This window comes from Limulus polyphemus, unplaced genomic scaffold (genome assembly GCF_000517525.1).
Source record: "Limulus polyphemus unplaced genomic scaffold, Limulus_polyphemus-2.1.2 Scaffold2310, whole genome shotgun sequence".
Taxonomy (NCBI): Eukaryota; Metazoa; Arthropoda; class Merostomata; order Xiphosura; family Limulidae; genus Limulus; species Limulus polyphemus.
In genome coordinates, this window is record NW_013667920.1 from 64,712 (window position 1) to 87,813 (window position 23,102).

General features: G+C 30.4%; 1 protein-coding gene across 2 annotated transcripts in view; it reads left to right on the top strand.

Annotated features, from left to right (window-relative positions):
• The first annotated feature begins 345 nt into the window (after window positions 1-345).
• Window positions 346-23,102, top strand: part of LOC106466584 (conserved oligomeric Golgi complex subunit 3-like) — a 34,126-nt gene continuing 11,369 nt past the window's right edge. For both annotated transcript variants that reach the window (XR_002612243.1, XM_013926877.2), the window contains exons 1-14: window positions 346-535; window positions 3,564-3,698; window positions 4,444-4,505; window positions 6,914-7,079; window positions 7,729-7,803; window positions 9,291-9,383; window positions 10,093-10,340; window positions 11,782-12,000; window positions 12,833-12,938; window positions 14,963-14,996; window positions 17,084-17,244; window positions 18,872-19,100; window positions 21,251-21,336; window positions 22,374-22,463. Coding sequence is in view for 1 of the 2 variants with exons in the window: in XM_013926877.2 (XP_013782331.2) it covers window positions 380-535; window positions 3,564-3,698; window positions 4,444-4,505; window positions 6,914-7,079; window positions 7,729-7,803; window positions 9,291-9,383; window positions 10,093-10,340; window positions 11,782-12,000; window positions 12,833-12,938; window positions 14,963-14,996; window positions 17,084-17,244; window positions 18,872-19,100; window positions 21,251-21,336; window positions 22,374-22,463 (1,860 nt within the window). In the remaining variant the exon portion in view is untranslated. The remainder of the gene's footprint in view (window positions 536-3,563; window positions 3,699-4,443; window positions 4,506-6,913; window positions 7,080-7,728; window positions 7,804-9,290; window positions 9,384-10,092; window positions 10,341-11,781; window positions 12,001-12,832; window positions 12,939-14,962; window positions 14,997-17,083; window positions 17,245-18,871; window positions 19,101-21,250; window positions 21,337-22,373; window positions 22,464-23,102) is intronic.

Consider the following 23,102-nt stretch of genomic DNA (forward strand, 5'->3'; position numbering starts at 1 on the left):
AGTCAATTTTTTAAAATTTGGGATACGATTTTTATTATATCTATAGTTGGTTAGTTTCAATAAAAACACAAAAGATAAAAAATTTGTACCGCGAGTTCTCTATTGCTTTTGCATAACGAAATTTCTAAGCATATTATTTTCAGTATTAGGAACAAAGTTTATATTTACAATCTTTTTTCTCGCTGTTTACTAATATATTTTTATGGAGATTGATTTATGCATTATTTATATTTTCAAAATCATTTAAAACAGTGCTAGTAAACACCAATTTGTTACTTTGCAAAACATATTTTTTATTTCACAGATTATGTTTTGTTAGAATATGAATTGACGCAATTAAAAATTGCTCCCTAAACTTCGGATACACTAAAGAAACAACATGGCTGGTTATTCAACAACTGAAATGAAAGAGGTTTTAGAAAGATTGAACGATTGGGAGCGAGATATAGATCCACTAGCTCCACTAACATCTTTGCAGAAAGAAAGTATTGAAGAACTAATGTCGATTGTTGCTTTCAGGCTTTTACCTAGTGAGGTAAGCATTTAATTGAGAAAATATGTTTATCCTCAATCATTTACTGAGTCGACATAGTCACTGCATTAGTACTAATAGTAATACTAGCACTAGCAGAAACAGAGACAGTGAAACAAAACGAGAGTAAAAATATTACGATTGATAAACCTGACAGTAACATAGTTTTATTTATAATTTCATCATGTGGCATATTTCAAGTAAACATATTAAGTTTAACAGTCTTACCAGCTAACTGGAACTAAATTTAAAATATAATACACGAAGTTAAATAACTGTATACCATTAATAACATTAACAATAATATTTTTAGGATTTTTCTTATGCTTTATTTCTAAATGCAGCCTCGTTAATTTACAATGTACAGCACTAAAAATGATAGTTAAAAACATTTTGCTTTTAGGCAAAAGTTGTGAAAAAAAACATAGTATATTAAAGGTTACAATTATATCATAAAATATATACTGTGTATATGTACATATGTGCCTGTGAGTGTGATATATAAAATACTGGAGACAGTCATAATACAGGAATATAAGATATGTGTTACTTACTGAAGTTATTGTTAGCATCATCTAATAAACACAGTTATAATATTTTAATATTTAGTGAAATATAGACAAGGAATACTGATATAAGAATTTGATGTGCTGTAGTATAGGGATAGAATATAATATCTGTAAATGTTATGGGAACTGCATGACTTATTTTCATATGTGAATCCACTATAACAAAGTTAATATTATGCATTGAAAGTTATATACTTCTTAAGTGAGTAAGCATTTTTAACAACTTGTTTTCCTTTCTGCTAAGACATTTTTTCAGAATTTTAAAATGATACACCACTGTATTCTACAATACTTTTAGTATAAGGTAATTTAAAATGACTTCTAAAACAAGATTGCAGTTTAGGCACCATATTTTAGGTAGTGATATTTTCCAAGGCAAAAATTGTGGACGCAGAGTAACTATAAATTGAATAGTTCATTGTACATGTTTATACCTTTCATATATAGATAAGCATTTCTGTTTCTTAGTCATCTGATAGACATATTAATTTCATTATATGTAAAGTTTAAAATGGTAATAACTGTATTAATAAAATGTTTTTTAGTGATTTGTGAAAATACCTATATACCTAGAGTATAGGTATTTATGACTAATATGATGTAATGTATTGTTGTTGCAATTTGGATGCTAGCTAGAGAGAAGATGATGTTAAGATCAAGTAAGTTTATAAAAGTAAGCTTAGATTATTTAAAATGCTTTAGATTTGAAGCCAAGATTCTGGTAAATTCAGGGAATGTCAAGAGACAAGAATTGAATCGGTTGTAGTCTTCAGTTGTTAGAGTGAAGTATTTGGATCAATCTTAGCTCATGTATTTTCAGTTACTATGTTGATTAACTGTGAAATAGTACAAGTAAATTTATTTGTATGCTGGTTGTACTACTGTTATTGAGATATTGAGAATCATTTGTGAACAAAGAGTACTAGTTACAAGTTTACATTAATTAAGAAGTAAATTAATTTCTCATTAAGTGAACTGAATATTAGAAGTGCAATTGTTTTGATGAAAATAAAATAGAACTTTGAATATACTAAATTTGAGTTTAACTGTTTAAGTGTTACTTGATATGATGGAATTATTGAAAGACGAACAAGAAGAAAGAGGTCAAAAATGAGAGGAATGTGACAAAAAATTAAAGTAGACTAAGAGACAAAAATATAAGAGAGGAGTTAAAAGAAAGAGACATACTGTTTAAAGAAAAATTAAAATCAAACATAAATCTGATTGAATAAAAGATGAATAAAGTTATAGGGGGATATATAGAGGGATTACAACAATAAATGTGGAGAAAGGCAGAAGGACATCAACGAAGTATAGGAAGGCTGTAATGACAAAAGTAAAGAAAGACATCAATGAGGTAGAAAAGAAGATCAATCACAGAATAAATGATGTGGAAAACAAATTATTAAATGCAAAGATTAAACCAGTCACACATCCTTATACATCAGCTCGAATTCCAACATAAAAACCATCTACTACAAAATATTTAATAGAAGAACTTACTTTGCCTACATCTGTTATGACTACTGCTGTTCCATCTCTTACTGAAAGACCTTTCAGTTGTGGCACTACCAAATAAAGGCCCTAAACTTAGCTGGCAAGGTCATCATCGAGCAATCGAGAAACCAATGAACATTCACTCATTTCCAGAGTGAATGGTTGGATAAGTGGTCAACAAGCCACTCATCTTGCTACATAGTTAAAAAGACTGGCTCTGATGATATTAAATAACCTTCCAGCTGAGAGCTGTAATAATTATCAAACATTGGTAGTCACCTCAGATTTGGAATGATGCACCTGAAGAAAGTATCCAGAGCAATGTTTAGGAACAAAGGTCAGAAGAAAGAAGAGACCTTAGCCAAACTTGTGGATGATTTGGAGAGGTGTGTCCAGTTATTTTACCCAGATGCTTCTTGTGAAATTATGGATTCATTGGCACATGACCAGTTTATAGATACCTTAACAGATGATGATATGACAACTGTACTGATGCAATGTACATCTTTAAATGAAGCTCTCCAGTTGGTAATGTAACTTAAATCCATTAAAGTTGCATATAAATCACTGAAGGCACCATCTAGAAGACATGGCAATATCAGGTTCTTAAGTATTGAAACTTCAACTCTCCCAATAATAGTTTAGAAGAGCTGAAAGAATTAATCAGATAGCTGTTAGGTGGAATAAGGAAATAGATCAGAAGAAAATAGGTGTTTCAAGTGCAGCTTGGAAGGACATATTACGAGGAATTGTAAATTAAGTCAGTATGGAATAAGAACTTCCAGAGGTTACTAGAAAGTGGGAACTGTTATAATTGTGGGATAAATGGCCATTACAGCTGAGACTGCGAGGAATAAACAGTTCTTATTAAGACAAGGAGACAATACTCTGCAGATGTGCTTTTAGGCTTTACCAGATTAAAGTAACAATAGAGGGCTAGCCAGAATTGTTTTTTTTTTTTATAGGTTAACAGTGAACGAATTTCCCCTTTAGAACCAGAATATGAACTACAGAAGGAAAGAAATAATTCTGAAGTAATGTGCTTAAATTCAGCTTTGGTAAATTTTCAAGTAGAAGAGACTGTTGAAACATCACAACAAGTAGGTGCTACTTACTTAATATGTTGAGATCAATAATTCACACTTATGTATAAAATATAATTACTGTCATCTTATTTATTAAGTTTTCAATGTTCTAATTCTTCAGAGTTGCTATTAAAATTTATGTAAAATTTAAAATGTAACATATATTCATATTGTTGTTCTCAAAATTCAAGCATATTGAACTGTTTTTCTTTTTAAGTTTAATATGTTTATGAAATGTGCATTTTATCAAATTTTCTCACAGTTTTTAATATTTCACTCTACTTCCTTCAATAAAAACAGTTCATTGAAACATAGTGGAATTTCTAATTCATGATTATTTGTTTTTGATACTATAAGATAAACATTTTTATTTCATAAGCTGTTTAGTAGCACTATAGTTTACAGCTACAGTAAATACACTAATGTTTTTGTGCATTTATAAATTTATAGCAAAAATGAAGAGAATATTTTCATGGATTACACAATGTAAAGTACATATAACTATTATCAATCATTACAAATTATTTGTTAACATAAAATCTTAAATTATTTTGTACACTTTAATTACATATAGTCATGTTAATAAATTTATTACATGTTTTTTAAAGTATTGTGTGAAAATTCAACTGTATATTGATCTATTTCATCAGTTTTTGAAAGTTTTTTTAAGTGAAGATTTTAACAAAAAATAGCTGTGTATTTTTTACTGCAGTAATCTCTAACTTATCAAAATTCTGTTACAAAATATTTTTTATATTAGTTTTTGTCCTTGGTTGACAATATTGAAGAGAGAATTTTGAAAGATGATGACGAAGCCATGAAGTAAGTGTTAATATGTTAAGAAATTGAATGGTGATATTGGAAAATAATTCCATTTTGTAGCCCTCACTGAAAATACTTATTGTGTCAAACTGAAATGAAATACCTCATATTAATAGATTTTTGTCATGGAAGCATTATAAGTATTTCATACTAATAAAGTTTTTATTTTTTGCCATATGGAAAAGTATGTTTATCTGTTAGCTGAGAACATAAAATTATTTTGAGTTGTTGCAGTGTAAACTGAAGTAATTTTGCCATATTTAAATAGGTTTAAAATATTAGACTTCGGGCAAATATTGTATTTTACATGAACCACAAGGCCATAAAATTAATTGTAAATCAAAACTTCATTAGTGTTTTTTAGAGAGAGCAGTATGAAGTACAACAAATTACATTTTTGTTTATAGGAAAATTGAAATTGTGGCCCTTGTTAGCTTGTTGAAACAGGATAAAAAAAGTGACTTCAATCATTTTTCTAAATGTCACATATGTTAGATTATGTTAAATTTCTTATACCACCTAGGGTACATTTATACCCAACTGTACTTCAAATGTGTATTATTCAGCACAAGTTGAGCTAGCACCACAGTGGCACACAGTATCGTACTCTTTGTTATATCACTTTGTAACCACAACTCTGTATTTGTATTAAGTAATTTACTATACATTCAGTAGTTTAAAGAAAGAATTTATTGAGGTTATTTCTTGGCTAATATATATCTATATAATGAAACTGTCAGTAAAAACTTGAACCATTTATTCAATCAAGATAAAGTTTTTCAGAATCAAAGCTTTTTCATGGGATGGGAATCAGCAGTTTAACTTACATAACAGATAATAACTAATTGACTGAACTCAAATATTTTTATGACCTTTTGACCCTATGTCAATGGCAGAGGTCCATTGGACTGATCTTGTATGATTGAAGCTGTACATAATAATGTTTACTATAATTCTTAATTTATTTTATGTATTTTCACACAAATTTGCAAGCTTTTAGTATATGTTACAAGTCTTCTATACACAAAAAGTTGGCCTTTTTTTAATTACTAAAGATTTGTCCTTGAATTTTTGAAGCTATACTGAGTCTGTCCAACTCAGATGCTGACCGGTTTGAGTGCAAGATAATTTTAATGCTGAGATTAAAAAATACGTTTTCATCTTCCAATCTTTGCATAACTTTTAGGATCTCCTTAATGAATATTAAATTATTTTTGGTAAACTTTGTTTTATTTATTATTTATTCTGCCATAACACTAATTATAGCAAAATCATCAATGTACAGTGAAATAAAAAGTTTAAGAATATGAAATATAATTAACAATGCCTTTTTTTTTCTTTGAATGAGTTGTTGCACTGGATTTATAGTTTTCTCGTATCTGCAATTTCATCTCTTAACCTTTTCATATCTGTTTTCTTTAATTTTTTAGCCTCATTACTGTAGTTCTTAATCTATTTCAGCAGTAATCCTCCAGCAAAATAGCAATAAATCACAATAGTACATCATTAGTGTATATCATAATTGTGCTAGACCTCACTTTTTTAACTAAGTTACTTCTTCAAATAAAAGTTCGTTCAGCTTTCAAATATGCATTTTAGAACATAGAAAATATATTGGGCACTAGAATAGAACGTCCCAACACTAATAATTTAACTGGTTTCTAACTAAGCTATACGTAGATTAAAAAATTCTTTTTAGCTGCTTGAGACTGAACAGTAACAATTGCACATACGCCATCTGAGGTGAATCGTCTAGACTTCCATGCCCTAAATAATATCCCTAATAGGTTTCTATTAGCCAGAAGATCACTTTTTCTGTTGGTCATCAACATACCCATCAAATAAGGACATGTGGTATAGATAAATTCATTAAAAGCTATGATAAGATGGGAGGAGCTTCACTGATATGTGTAAAAAATTTGTATCTTGGCAATTTGAGAAGGTTGGAGGTTCTCAACTTATATCCCTATCAGTACCTATAGTAATCTAATTGGTTGGACACTCTGAAACTCATAAATGGAATAAAGAAAATCTAAAAAGAAGAATTGAAGGGGAAATGCATCACAGAGAAATGAAGACTGAAAATGTATCTATTGTTTCCTTTTGAAATTAAGAAATTAAAACTTAGATAAAATATTCATTGGAATTATAACCTATGTTTTTAATGCCAAGTTTATTAACATACATTGATAATAAAGTTATTTAATTAAATTTTAAATGTAGGTTTTGTATGTCTTTTTAGATAAAATTAACATCATATCTAATGATGCCAAAGTTATTCAGAGCTCATAAAAAAAATACTATAATGTTGTGTCCTGGGTTTTAATTGTTACACTTTAGTTATAAGTGTTTTAGTGCAGTCTCTTTTATAAATGATTAATCTGCATTGTTCTGTATTTTTTATTTAGATTGTATATTGATCAACTTTGCACTAGTAACATGGAATGTAGCAGTCTTCTTGATGAAATAACAACCTCTCTTGAAGAACTAGAGTCATTACAGAAACTCTATATTTTTGTGTCAGACAAGACCAATACTTTACATGAGGCATGCGAGCAGCTTCTAACGGATCAGGTACACAAATTATTGTTAACTTTATGTAATTATCTTTAATGTATCTGGCACTTGTATATTTCATGGCTAATTAGTATTTCAAATGTTATATTAGGAATCCTTGTAGGGACAATAAAAGTGTTTAGTAAAATTCTTTGATAATTAAACTTTGAAGTAAAATTGTGTATAGATTTCACAATTGGTTTTATCTATAACAAAACTAATTTGATAATAAAAACATTCTGTTTCTGGTCATCTTGGGATGTTGATCTGATAATAATGATGTCAACTTTGACCTGTTGTAAATAAAAGATGGTGTTTTGGATGTTTAATGAACAAGAAATAATTTAGGAAAGACTGATGATGATAATGTAATAAATATCAGACAAAAACCAGGTGTAAAGCTAAGACATTATAGTAAAAATAGATATAACACAATATGTTAAAAATCCTATTACAGAGACCAAAAACCTTCCACTAAAAATGTAATAAGTAAGAAAGATGGATAAAATGATCATATATACTTATTGTTTTATATGTAGTTCATATATTAAAGCTTTAACAGTGCTCTCATACATTTGTTTCTAGAAAAGACATTTTTCCAGCCACTTAGTCAACTTGTGAAATTTTTGTTTTAAATCTAATAAGGGTGTCTTTTTTTTTTTCCTAGGCTACTTTGGTCAATTGTGCAGAAGTTATCAAGGAAAAGCTCAGTTACTTTAATGAACTTGAAACACTTTCACAGGTATATATTTTATGCTGTGTACTATTTTGTCTCTTAAAAAATTGCTACGTGTCTTCAAAATAAGCTGTATGCATGATTTCAGAGATTCTCTTGAGATGTTAAAAGATTCACAAATTTTTAATATGTGTACAGTTATTTTAAGACTTGCTGTTGCCACAAGGTCCTTTTTTAAATGTATTGTGCTTTGTTTTTATTGAATGTCTGATTTTAAAAGGTTTTTAGAAATTCTGTTTTCAATATAATTTTCATAAGTTTCCATTTTTGCAATGAATTACAAAAAATAAAATAATTTTTAATTTTTTTTGATAAAATTGTATTGTTGTAACTTACTGGTCCATAAAGTTTGACTTTGTATATGTATAAAAAAATTAATGAAAGTGCAGACTTGATGTGGTTTATCTTGTTTAATGGACAAGATTTACATTATTTTTATTACATATTTTCCTTCGGCTGCCAAAGGTTTTGAATCTTGGTTAATGATGAATGATAGCATTAGAGTGTACTTCATAGTAATGCTTCTAATAAATCCTTTGGAACACTGTTTCATTGGTGTATTACAGAGTAAGGAAAAAGACAAACAACATAAATTTATTAAAACATATATTACATGTAATAATACAATCACAAAATAATAAGTAGGCAAACAATTTGTAAGCATTATGAAATGATTTATTTATGGTGGAACATAGTACATGTTTCGATAGAACATTGGTCTGTCTTATTCAAGTCGAAACATTTAACACGTAAACATATATTACATGTAATAATACAATCACAGAATAATAAGTAGGCAAACAATTTGTAAGCATAATGAAATGATTTATTTATGGTGGAACATAGTACATGTTTCGATAGAACATTGGTCTGTCTTATTCAAGTCGAAACATTTAACATGTTTCACCATAAATATATCATTTCACTATGCTCATGAATTGTTGTTTGCCTGTTTATTATTATGTTAGCATAATGTGCTTCCTTATTGAAGTAAAAAATTGCAAAAGATACAGATTTATTGCACGTAGCAGAAGAAAGATCTTGAATTAAATTTTAAGTGATATAAAACATATCAGTTAGACCACATTCTCACTTTTCGCTTAAAACCAACTAAAAAGTTTTCCAGTGAAATAAAAACTGCATGATTCAAGTGCCAATGTATGAGAATGTGGAAATTATAACAGATATTTTGATATACTTACTGGAAGATATTAAAAATTAACTGTTCTCTTAAAATTATAATATGAATGATCTGGTTGAGTTTTTTTTGTAACCGTACTTAGATATATTTTTTTTAAATGGTAACTTATTTTAATTTTCTGCCATTCAGAAAGTATATTGTTCACTGATATATTATAAAAGGATTAGTATGTAATATGTTTTTATTTTTTTATTTTATAAATAGTAATGCATTTACTGTAGTACTACAGGTATATGTATACTAAGTTTACCAGTATATTGAACACCTATTAAGACAATGTCATGTGTTCCAGAAATTGAATTCTCCAACTCTTTCTGTCGTTAGTGAGTCTTTTGTTCCAATGTTGGCTCGATTAGATGACTGCATTGCCTATCTGAAAGCAAATGTAAGTTATCTTTAATGATGTTCATGATTAGACATGTTTCTCATATCACATTAGAGAATATATTCAAATTTAGTTCAATATCCTACAAATTATAAATGGATAAATTACTAGGACTACTAATCAATTTTTTGGATGTGTTTGAAACAACCGTATAAAGTCACAGCATATTTTTATTTGATTTAGTTTCCTACAACCATCAGTTTACTGTTTAGGTTTTTCTGTAGATGTAACACTAGCTATGTAGAAGTTTGTTACTTATCTTTCTTTTATAACACCTTATAAGCCTTAGCCTGAAAATCACCTTTCATTCAAATGATTCAGAAAAGGCGTCAGAAATTCACAGACAAATATTAAATAGAAATACTTCATAAACAAATCTGGTTTTTTGTTTATGACTGGCTTGTAATGTTTACTAAATGCTTGCCAAATGTCATGAAGGTACACATGGTAAATTCATAGTTATAGTGCATACAGTTTCACAGTTCAAAGGTTGGTCATATTGACCAACTTCATTCTTATAGGGTTAATAATCATTTGATTATACATTTACATTTTCCACAACTAAAAATAGTTTATGTATTATTTTTAAGCTCAATTGGTGAATAATATTGTTTGAATTACATGTAACCTTTTGAAAATGGTTTAAAAGACATGCTAACATTTGTGGATCAGTTTTAAGCAACTAATAGTGTTTTAATCCATTTTTCAGCCTCAGTACAAGGAATCAGAAACCTATCTTGCTCGGTTCAAGCGGCTGTTAGCTCAAGCTCTGGGCATGATTCAGTCGTACGTGATGGCCAACCTTCAACAGACTACCCAGCAAATCTTAGCTCGTAAAGACACACTTTCTCCTAATGATAATGCTTTCACGCTTTTATATGGAAAATTCCGAGCCCGAGGTCCCCGAATAAGAGCTTTGATGGAACAGATAGAAGAAAGAGTTGAGAAAAATTCAGAGTAAGCTTGTTTGGCAGTTGTCTTCCCTCTAGTCTTTCACTGCTAAATTAGGGATGGCTTGTTTGGCAGCTGTCTTCCCTCTTGTCTTTCACTGCTAAATTAGGGATGGCTTGTTTGGCAGCTGTCTTCCCTCTTGTCTTTCACTGCTAAATTAGGGATGGCTTGTTTGGCAGCTGTCTTCCCTCTTGTCTTTCACTGCTAAATTAGGGATGGCTTGTTTGGCAGCTGTCTTCCCTCTAGTCTTTCACTGCTAAATTACAGATGGCTAGTGCATATAGCCCTTGTGTAGCTTTGCAGAAATTCAAAACAAACAAGAAGAATTAAATATTTGCAAAACTTAATTTCACTAGTTATTTAACTTCAATAATACAATTTGTTTTACTTGAAGTTATCACATAGGTGTGTTGGATTTTAAAAGATAATTGAGAGTAGTAAATACCAATGAAGAAATTTAAAAAACTACAATGTAATCAATTTTATCCTTAAAAAAATGGTAAAAAAGTAGTTGCCAGAAGCTAGTTATTCCATGAAATTATTTGTCTCTTTGTATATGAACACAAGATTTCTTGGAAATCTGAAAAAAAAAAAAAGATTTTCGCAATTCTGCGAAGTAAATTGTTAATGAGGTAGAGTAGGACTGAAAAGAAGCTTAATTTACAATAATTTCAGGTATTATATGAAACACGTTCAGCGTGTTCAAATCAATGAACCTTAAACTATAATATGATTAAATAAAGGATAACACCAGTGATTACTAAGCGACATCTGTATGTAATTTAAATGACACAGGTTTGTCACACATGCAGAAAATATATGAAAGAATAAACACACCTGAATAACATCGCACAATCATAGACAATTCAACATCAGTGGTTGTCATTTGTTTTTCGAAAGATGCTATTAATGGTATTAAGGGTATCGTGATTATTTAACTCTAGTTGTATTTGTCTACTAAGGACAGGGTATTGTGATTATTTAACTCTAGTTGTATATGTCTGCTAAGGGCAGGGTATTGTGATTATTTAACTCTAGTTGTATTTGTCTGCTAAGGGCAGGGTATCGTGATTATTTAACTCTAGTTGTATTTGTCTGCTAAGGGCAGGGTATCGTGATTATTTAACTCTAGTTGTATTTGTCTGCTAAGGGCAGGGTATCTGTGATTATTTATCTCTAGTAATAAAGTGGATACAACTTGTTCACTGAAAATCAGATAAATACTCTTTTATTATTATTCTTAAACATTGCACAAAATGAATTTAGTTTTAAACTAACTGATAACTTGTTTTAAAATGAATTTTAAACTACTATATAGTTATAAAATAGAAGCAATTTATCTGTATAAAGGTGATTTGAAAAGTACATGTTTTGAGTCACTGTGCTTGATGAAAAGTAAGTTTATTGTTATCAGTAGTTCACATTTACTCATATTTTGAACATATAGATACCAACAGCTTTTAGAAGACTGTCATCAGTGCTACTTTACTCAAAGGGAGTTGCTTTTAGGACCAGGTGTGTCAACAGCTATCACAAACTTAGCAGAGAAACACCAGCGTGATCACTGTGCTTTGATGAGGAGTGGGTGTGCCTTCCTAGTGCACCTTTCTGAAGATGAGCATCAGTTGTACCAGCATTTTTTCTCTCGACCAAGTCAAGAACTGAAGTAATTACTCGATTTGTTATTACAAGAACATTTCTAGTCTGTAATGTTGTTTTTGAAGTAGAAACACATTATTAGAAGATTATTAACCCTTTCAAGACTGGAGTGGTGTCACTTGTGTCATTTGATATTGTACTTCCTAACAGTAGAAATACTTAACCAAATTGCACAAAACTTACTAAAAACTTACTGAATAATATATAGTTTCAACCTTTAAAGAATTGAATATAATTTGCTGTAGTTTTTTCTATAATTTAGTTGGTTGTGAAATTTGCAAAATTTTGTTGTAAGGCTTGATTTTTAAAAAATACTAAAATTACTTGTATTCATCTTAGAATTTCTTTTTTCTGTTTTGTTGCTCATCAGAAAGTTCAGTTTTCTAGATCCAGTCAATTTCAACTGATTGATCTTCATAAATGCATTTTTCTTGTTACTTTATTTTGACAATTGCATTAGTCACTATTTCTGGTTATAAATAGTAAACAAAACAAGTCAAAAACTGACAAAAATTTTCAGTGATAAATAATAATAATAAGTAATAAATTATTTTACTTATGTGCATGTTTGAATACGTGTCCCGGTGGTATTCGGTAAATAAGGACTTGAGTCATCAGAAAACGTTTGTTATTGTACTTGCTAAACCAAGTAAGCTTACTTAATGTAATTGAAGAAAATTTATGTGGCTTTCAAACAGGTATAATTTGAGGTTAAAACATTTTCAAGGAATGAAAAGAATGTCTAAAGAAACTATAAAAGAACTTCCAGATCTCTGATTTGTTTCTGTTATAACGATGGAATCTCACTGATTTCCAGTTGAATTGCTTTTCTCTTCCAGCACTTTTCTGGAACGTTTGTGTCAACGACTGTATGATGTGTTGCGTACAATAATCATCCACGTAAATCATTTAGAAACCCTTACTGAACTCTGTACTATCTTGAAGGTTAGTGCCTATTTAACTTACTTGATCCCAAGACAAACTGACAACGGGTAATAACATTAACACATTTCATTGTTTAACTTTTAACAAGCTTGTTTCTTATGAGGATCCATTTTGTCCTAAGTAATATTAGTCTTTGGCATATTTTTTATTTATAAAAATATTTTCCTTTTTTAAACTTTCCTAAAAAAAGGGTGGATTATTTTGAGAGTTAAATAGTGTCTAAATGTGATTAAAAGTTAAATATCTATGTTTAATTATTTAAATTATTTTTTGATTAATTGTTTGTTGGGTAAAATTGAAAAAAATTAATGATCGGTGGAATGGCTGGCCAAAGGTATAGATAGATAAGTCATTTTTTCACCCAAGTTAGTTTTGCTTGTAAATTATGTTTGTGTATTTTAGAAACTTGATTTAATTATTCTAGATGTTTGTTTTTTTTTCTGAGGGAATTCATAAATATTGTAATTGGGAATTCCTATCAATAGACTTCACCCATAGGATCAGAACATTGTAGCCCGGCATGGCCAGGTGGCTAGGGCGCTCGACTCGAAATCTGAGGGTCGCGGGTTCGATTCCCCGTCCCACCAAACATGCTCGCCCTTTCAGCTGTGGGGGCATTGGTAAAAGAGTAGCCCAAGAGTTGGCAGCGGGTGGTGATGACTAGCTCTAGTCTTAAACGGCTAAATTAGGGACGGCTAGCACAGATAGCCCTCGTGTAGCTTTGCGCGAAATTCAAAACAAACAAACAAACAGAACATTGTAAGTGTACTTTTTACATTTAAATACATGAATTTTAACATTGGTAATGGAGAAAATTGCTTTATAAAGGGGACAAAGACTAAGATCACCTTCATATTGTTTTTTTTATTCCTATTCACTATACTGTACTTTTTAATAAAATTGAGATATTTGTATGTATTTTACTTGAACTTTACACTACATCATCTCTACTGTTTTCTGTGTTGTTACAAGAGTAGATGTTATATACTGCTTTATGGAATTCATCACATGGAAATTTGAAGTGCACTTAGTACTGTGTTCAAAATTGTGAACTATCAAATAAAGATAATAAAGAAAAATCATGGCTGGAGTCCTGCTAAAAAGTTAAAATAATAGATATTTTTAGCAAGAGTTGCTGACAGAATTTCAATGGTTTAATAAGACAGAGAAAACTTTGAAGAGGTGTCTGCAAATTTTTGCACAATGTGAGATCAGAATTTAAAATGCCAAAAAATATTTCCCATAGGCAAGATTTAAGTATGATAGATTTGTGTTTAAAAAGTATTGATCAATTATGAATATCAGGAACCAATGCAGTGTAGAAAACATTCAAACGTTACTACAGTTAGTAAGTAGTACAGAATGAAATTTCTGATGTTTTTATGGTTTGGGTAAAAATATGTTGAACATGGGACCCCATTTTTTCCCCAAGAAGACATAAGGAGGCCACGTTTTTTTCGAATAGTTTGGTCTCTATAATTTAACAAATTCAAGTGCTAATGTGAACACTAATCATTGGCAAATAAAAAAAGGATTTCCGTGACACGTGATAGTTGTAGCTACACAACTGTAAGATATTACAAAACATCAGCCATTGTATATATTTGTTAGTCTTAAAGTTTTTTAACAATACATTAAAGAAAGTTATTGTATAAACAAAAGTTTTAGTACAAAATATTCCTGATTTATTTGTCAGAAATATATTTCTTCTAAAAAAAAAAAAAGCAATGCAAGACTTTTCTAGTCTGTCTGGTGTCACAAATTATTAGAAACTGGCTAAACTGATTTTGTTGGTATTTGGTTCATATGAATAAGTAACTCCATAAACTGAGTGGTTCAAATTTGGCAGACATTTCAATTTAAATTGCCTGGTGGAGTTTTGGGAACCAGGTAGCAAAGATATCCTAAAAAACTTTACGATTACAGAAAAAGTTGTGTATTTTCTAACTTTTCAAAGGATCTGTGTATATCTATCTATGTATGTGTATATATACTCATATGAAAATCATTGATTCTCTCTGCAGGTGGAAATGTTGGAAGAGTTTGTACAGAATGATCGTAAGTCACATTTTCAAACTTTTTTAAATTTCATGTTTTTATGCATTTACTGATTTTTTTAAAATAAATAACTCTTTTCAGACTCAAGGGCACCAGTTTGAAGCACTTGTTGTATGGTTTGTTTTATTACATTGAGAATAAACTACTGGATGTAACAGTTTGAACCTTCAGAATTACTATGTAGCTTCTGTAAATAAAATATTTATTTGTGATATTTATATGAATTTGCTGCTTTGAAATTTCCAGATTTCATTGTGATATATTTTTTAAGAAACAGAAATGCTTAACTTTATTCTAGGTTTTAATTATTGATTTATGTGTCTTACTATATTCTTTTGAAACTTTTCTATAAATATCTTATGAAACTGTAAATTTTTTTATCTTTGTTTTGATAGGAAAAACACAAGTAGTTATGCTGTGTTTATGATCACTAGCATAAAATAATAATAACTTACAAAGTTACAATCAAACCAATTTTTTTGAATTGTTAACCAAAACATTTAATTTCCCTTAAAGGGGGCTGAAGGCTGTCTGGAGGGGGGGGGGGGGGTCGACCTGTTTTAACCACTCACACCACTATACAGTAGTGTGTTGTCTGTCAGTCAGTACTAAAATGATGTCACATAAGGTACGCCTAACGTTGCAATTTGTACTGTCATGACATCAGTAAAATGTGCACATGCCATGAATCATGAGAATAATTATGCACTCTGTAGGCTACAACACAGCATGCATGACATATGAACTTCAAAAGTAAGAAATAAAAATAATTGTTACTTTTAATTTTGATTTTATTTACACATGAAACAGAACATTTCTGGGGACCCTGTGGAAGTACATCTAGTTTAATGTATATGTAATAAGTTTTAATCCTCTTTTATATTAAATTATGTATGTATACTTTCTTACATTTCTTTTCAATCCTCATTCAAGCAGTTACTTAGGCTGATATAGCCTAATGCGAACAAAACCTAACACAGCAATCTTGTTGGTGAAATTAAATTTGATATAGTCGAGTGAAAAATAATAAAACTAAGCCTATCTCATCTTGTTCCACAAAAATCATTTCTTATCGTGCTTCAACATAATAATTCAATTGAAATATAAAATGATAAAGTAAGCTTTAAACAAAAAAATTAGGTTTGTAACTTTAACGTAAACTGTTCACAAACACCTGTTCTTCTAGCAACGTATCACCAAGCTAAACTTTTATTACTTTGTATTTTCTTTTCTTTTAATGTGTGGAAAAATGACAATTTAATGGTATAGTTTTGCCCTTGAGGTAACCTGCACCCGTCTCATTGTTAGAATTAAATGATTGAATAAAAGAAAATAGTTTTATCGTATCACAAAAATACTGCAATTTGTTGGATACACTGGCCTCTGGAAAGCAAAGCATCAAAATTGATTCTAAGTGTCTTACCATTACAGTTCAGTCATACTGAAAAGAAACATGTATCATACACATAAAATTTTTGATTCATTTTATTGAGAAAGACACCAACATACAAAGTCATTGTTTATAGTAATTTCAAATATTTTTCTGACACAAATTTCACTTACATTTTAATGTCATCCCAGTAATGGATTATTACCATTAGTTAACTATGGATAAAGAACTTGCTGGTTAAAATCATTAAACACTATACATAAACTAGCCACGTACCTCCATTGCTTTGAAACATAAGCACATATTTGTGTTTTTGTCACCTATAACTCAAACTAAATAATTAAAATATAACTTTTATTGGGAAAAATATTTACTTCATTATGTTTTTTTTTTACTCAACATATTTTTTGATGAAAAACAAACAATAAATACAGTTCCATGAGCATCCACAGGAATTTCTCAAGGGGGGTGGCAAAGTATACATCAAATACACACACGCAATGAAAGAATAAAGAAATACATTTTTTTCTCATTTTTCAGTGGGGGCAAGTGCCTAATTCTTGACACCCCCTGCAGATGCTCATGTACAATTTTAATCATAATATTTTTATACACATTTCAAAGATTTAAATTTTACAGCAACTTATTCTGTTTGTTTTATTAAAATTTAATATTTAATTTTATACACTGCCTTCAGCCAAACAGCTTGAAGCTTTTGCTAACGTGGCCCAGCAGATGTTGGAAGATGTTCAGGAAAGACTGGCCTACAGAACCCACATTTACATCAGAACAGATATTCTGAATTATCATCCCGCTCCAGGAGACTTAGCTTATCCGGAAAAACTAGAAATGATGCAGGTACATTCGTAGGTGTTTGTTATAGATAATTGAATTATTAGGATGTACAAGATTCACGGGTACTACACGTCTCTTTTACCAGAGTAAAATAAATATATAGATTTAGAAGAAGTTGAATTAAAATTGGTTTCAAATTCACAATTAAAAGACCTTCGTAAAATCTTAACATTTCGTCTGTAGCTCTACTCGCATTGTTGAAGCTAAGAAACTGTCCAAACACTCGGGTATCACTTGCAGTGCCCTGCAAGAAATTCTACTTCCTCATGGCACTTGCTTTATGTTTTTCTATTGTTTGATGAATAAGGTATAGTTTTGGACAGTTAATTAGTTAGCAAGACAGTAAGTACAGTCAAAATGTTTAAAATTGAAAAAATCTTAATTTTAAAGGTGTACTTTTTTATGTACACTACCTAAGAGAGCTCTTTCAATTTGTCTTTAAAGGAAAGATAATTTTGTCTGTGTATGGTAAAAATTATTGCATAAACGTAAGTATTGAAACAAATACCAAGCGGCTACTTAATAGAATAAAAACATTTAAAAAGAACATGACATAAAATGAATAATGTATGACAAATGACAAGCAGTTGTGGTATGCAATGGAAACAAAGGAAACAATTAATACTGATTATTTGACTTGACTCTTAACTTAATAGTCTGAAGGTACACAAAGCCGTAACATACACACTGTTCCTTGTATACACCACTCTAGAGGAAACTGAAGTCACTGTAAACTTTCTAGACTGAAAATTTAAGTTCTCAGTTTACCCCTGGTGTCATTTGCTTCTTTAGGACTGTTAGTTTTTAAGATGTTATTTTAAATATGTTTTTTGTTTTTATAATTACCCTATATCTCTAACATTAGATACAAGTATCAATGTCATTGGTGAGGTATAATTCCATTTTCATAATTAACCGATTGAGAATTGTTTTCCTTACCTAGTTCTGTTGTTGAATGTTGATTTTGTGTAATTTTTGTAGTAGGTGATAATTTTTGTAGCAATTCGTACTTTTGTATTCCTACACCATACAACATACACACTGTTCCTTGTATACACCACTCTAGAGGAAACTGAAGTCACTGTAACCTTTCTAGACTGAAAATTTAAGTTCTCAGTTTACCCCTGGTGTCATTTGCTTCTTTAGGACTATTAGTTTTTAAGATGTTATTTTAAATATGTTTTTTGTTTTTATAATTACCCTATATCTCTAACATTAGATACAAGTATCAATGTCATAGTTGAGGTATAATTCCATTTTCATAATTAACCGATTGAGAATTGTTTTCCTTACCTAGTTCCGTTGTTGAATGTTGATTTTTTGTAATTTTTGTAGTAGGTGATAATTTGTGTAGCAATTCGTACTTTTGTATTCCTACTTATTTGTTTAATTTATTTTTGCCACCTAAAACAAAAGTGTTGAAATCACCCTATAAACATACAACTTATAATTTAAATTATTTTTTAATTTTCAGTATATTAACATGATTTTCTGTATATTTCAATTTCTTTTTATTTTAAGGGCAGTTTCTTATAAACATTTACACATTTAGAATCTGAGGAATCAGATATTTTTGTATAAATGAAATACATTGTCAAAACTTCAAGAGCATTTATTAATCTGCTCACAGAACATTGCAGAGAGCTTGGCTCAAAAGCCCCTTAGCCGCTCCAGTTCTCGATCCTCCCTAGGGTCAACTACTTCAGCGCCAGCCTGTGTTAGTAGAGAGTCTAAGAACAGAGAGGAAAGTATTGCAGTCATGTCAGTTTCAGCGTCCGAACAAGTGATGGAGACCACCATGTCCCAGTCAGCGTCAGAATTAAATCCGAGTGTTCCTGTCAAAGGAAGGACTGTTTTATGTAAGATAACTTGGAAGTATTTATAACAGAAAGTTTTATATGAGATCTGATTTATAATCCAAAATATCATTTTGATCTACAAAATAAGTAGCAAAGACTGGTTATACGTGGAATGAGTATTTAAGCAAAGTAAACTTCCCTGAAATTCTCATTTCTTTTATGATGCCAAACGGCCATGAAAGTTTATACTTAAATAAGAAAAGTAACATATTTCCCGTGTCTTATGTTCAGTTGGCTTGAAACGTGTGTTATAAATATAGACTAACTGTAACTGTGAGGTAATTATATGGAAACCTAATTAAAACAACCAAACATGTAAAGTCCCATCACATAACTTGAGAAAACTGGCCAATTCCTGTAAAGTATTAAAATACCCACAAATGTAGTTTCATGGCAAAGCTTACAAAAACTTGACAAATCCCTGTTAAGGATTAAAATGTAAATAAAAATCCATGCAAAAACCTTTCCTATGAAGGTTATGAGAAGTAATTTTCCACTCCATGTCCTGATGTATAATAAATATCATAGAGAACGTTAATGAATGAAAAGTAAATTAAAAGTAAACACACATATATTTTACACAAAATTAGGGAAACTAATGTTTTATGTTTTTATAAACTTAACAAAGTTGTTTGTAATGTTCTGTTTGTGTACAGAACAAAAACTACATAGACCAAGAGGTGAAAAATGGTAGAAAGCAGGATGTTTCATTCACCCACAGTTATTGATTTGTGCCGAAGCAAAAGTATTAAAAATTCATGCTTCCAGATTTATTTGTTTAAACTCAGGAGTTCTTTATGTGGATATATTTTTTATCAGTAAATATTTGTTATATTTTAACAATTGAAGAATAAAAATTCAGTGTCATCTCTCACTGCTCTTGACACCAAGATGTAACCACCTACATGCTAACTGGTTAATCATACAAACCACAGTAGAACAGTATATACTTTTTACCAAAAATTTATGGGCTTTTAGTGATTAAACTTTTAAGTAAGGTCAAGGAAAACAAATCATGAACTGTTTAGTTTGGCATTTGCAGATGCTGAATATACATTTTTAATGTACCTTGAATGTTTGAAGAAATATTTCCTGACTATTGCACGATCTTCCCTTTACAGTACAGCAGTTTGATGTGTACTTTAAATCTGTTTTTGTATTTTTATTGTGCTAAGCATATTTTTCTTTTTTTTAAGAAATTGTTAAAAAAAACTCTTTCTTAACATATTTTTCTGTAAACTTCTCTATATTTCTACCTCATCATTTTCATTTAGTTGCTTCTTTTTGTAATAAGTAACATTAATTGTGTGCAATTCTGGCTGGCAATCTACATGTCCCCAAATAGAGCTTATATTTTTATGTTTCGTCTTTTTTTATTTTTATTTTTTGCATTCGCAATGATTGGACCAAAGTTTTTAGTGATCAAGACAAATTAAGACTTAAGAATTTGTAACTACTGAGCAAATAGTCATGTAAAATAATGTATTTACATTTATAAACAAGGTGACATCTGAATAATATAACTTCTCTCACAAGTGTAACAAGTTATAACAAAAATTAAATACTTTGTACATTGGAAATTATTTGAAAAGTGGTAAATGAATCCTTGGTCACCAGGTGGCACTAAATCTGCTTTATAAGGTGGTGTGATAGACAGATGAATGGACTTGTTGAATATTCAGTATGGCTACATGCTTTGAGATGACCCACTTGACTTTTTTGCCTTGGTAAAATGTAAAGTTATGTGTGTATCATGTTGTGGCTGCTAAGTTGACCGGCTTTGAAAGATGCCATTGGACAGTATATAGCCATGTTGGATAGTGGTCATCTGTCTGTCGTGGCATTCCAAGGATGCAAACCACCATTTACATAAGTAGTGTCCACAGTAAGTAGGTACATGATTCTCTTGTGACCATGGATTTGTGTTTCCTCTGACGTCATCAGTATATACACTAAGAAGTATTGGTGTATGTCCGATATTTCTCATTTTATTGATGTTGGAACATGCTGAGGAACTTAAAAAAAAATCCCCTACATTTATTTAAACCAAACTGATTGGTAAGATGAAGAATAACACCTGAACCAGCTATAGTACTGAAATAGTTAGTATGTCTGTTTGAGTTATGTAAGTGACTTTCATTTTTCATTAGATTCACCAGCTGATCTCCATGGCATGTGGTACCCCACAGTCCGTCGAACATTAGTATGTTTGTCCAAATTGTACCGATGCTTGGAGGTAAGTTTTTAATTTGATTTGCCATTTTGATAATTTATTTTTTCAACTATTGAACTGAAGTATGAGTACTTGTTTTTGTTTTTTGTCACAAGTGTCAGAAATTACTTTCTAAATTATTTTTTACTTTTCATTTTTCTTGATATCTTGATTGAATAGCCATTTTTGCACATTACGTGAGAGTTAAGTCTGAAATATTGAGTGTATCCATTGCACTGACAATTGTTACAATTTCCTTTTTTTTGGATTAACTCTGTTTGGTTCAATAATCATTGCAAGCCAGTATATTTTGTCCCTCACATTACTAGTTTAACTCACCTGCTGTAACCTGTATTACAAGCTTATCTTTAGTCTGAATGTCTTATTTTAGTTGGCCAATCACAGCCTAGTGGTTAGCATGCCAAACTGTGAATCAGAGTTCCATGGTTCCTGTTTCTTTATTGTAAAAAAAAGGGTTTCGCTCTTTGATGCTATTTTTTGCATTATAAGAGTGACAGTCAAATCACTATTGAATTAGAGTTGCTCAAGAGTTGGCAGTGGTTAATGTTGACTGACTAGCAACTTTTTCTCTACTTTTAAAATTAGGGACAGTTACTGCAAAAAGCTCTGAAGTAACTATGTGAGAAATTCAACAAAGAACAACAACTTGTCACAGTTGGAAATTTAAAAGAATGAAAAGCTGTAAACAAAATATAAAAATAGTTGAACTAGCTGCTATAGCAATGAGCGGTTATATTGTAGGTTATTTATTTCAATAAGGCTAATTTTGTAAATTAATTCCACAAGAAGGTTGTAAACAAAGTTACCACTGATGATCTGATTGTCCTACTTGTTTTGTCTAGTGTGCCAAATATTGAGCTATTGATATACTATGGATCCTTCAATCCGGTATGAACTTGATTTACTAATAATTAACGGAGAATGTAAATGCCAAACTGAAGCTATTGTTATAAGTGACCATGAGTATATGTAAATTGGGTGGCTGTATATTATGATTTTTCTTAAAATAGAACCACAACATTTTTATAATTGTATTGCAGAAGACTATTTTCCAAGGCTTGTCTCAAGAGGTCTTATCCATGTGTATCCAGTCTTTAGTGTCTGCCAGTCAAAGTATAGCCAAGAACAAGGTTAGTAATCAACATTATTGTCAAGTGTTAACCGAATGTTTTTGCTAATACGCAGTGATTAAGCTAACAGTACATGTAACTAAATGGAATTACTGTTTAATCAACTTTTATTCATTTCTTTTTATCATTTAATGCATGTAATTTTTATAATCAGTTATTAATCTTTGAGTTCTTTAAAATGGCAACACTGGGGATTTTTTTTTCGTATTAGGTTAGAAGGTGGTTGGCACGAATGGTAACAATGGGGATTTTTTTCTATGTTAAGTTAGGAGGTGGTTGGCATGAATGGTAACAGTGGGGATTTTTTTCATGTTAAGTTAGGAGGTAGTTGGCATGAATCGTAACAATGGAGATTTTTTTCATATTAAGTTAGGAGGTGGTTGGCACGAATGATAACAATGGGGATTTTGGATCTTAAGTTAGGAGGTGGTTGGCATGAATGGTAACAGTGGGGATTTTTTCATGTTAAGTTAGGAGGTGGTTGGCATGAATGGTAACAATGGGGATTTTTTCATGTTAAGTTAGGAGGTGGTTGGCACGAATGATAACAATGGGGATTTTTTCATGTTAAGTTAGGAGGTGGTTGGCATGAATGGTAACAATGGGGATTTTTTCATGTTAAGTTAGGAGGTGGTTGGC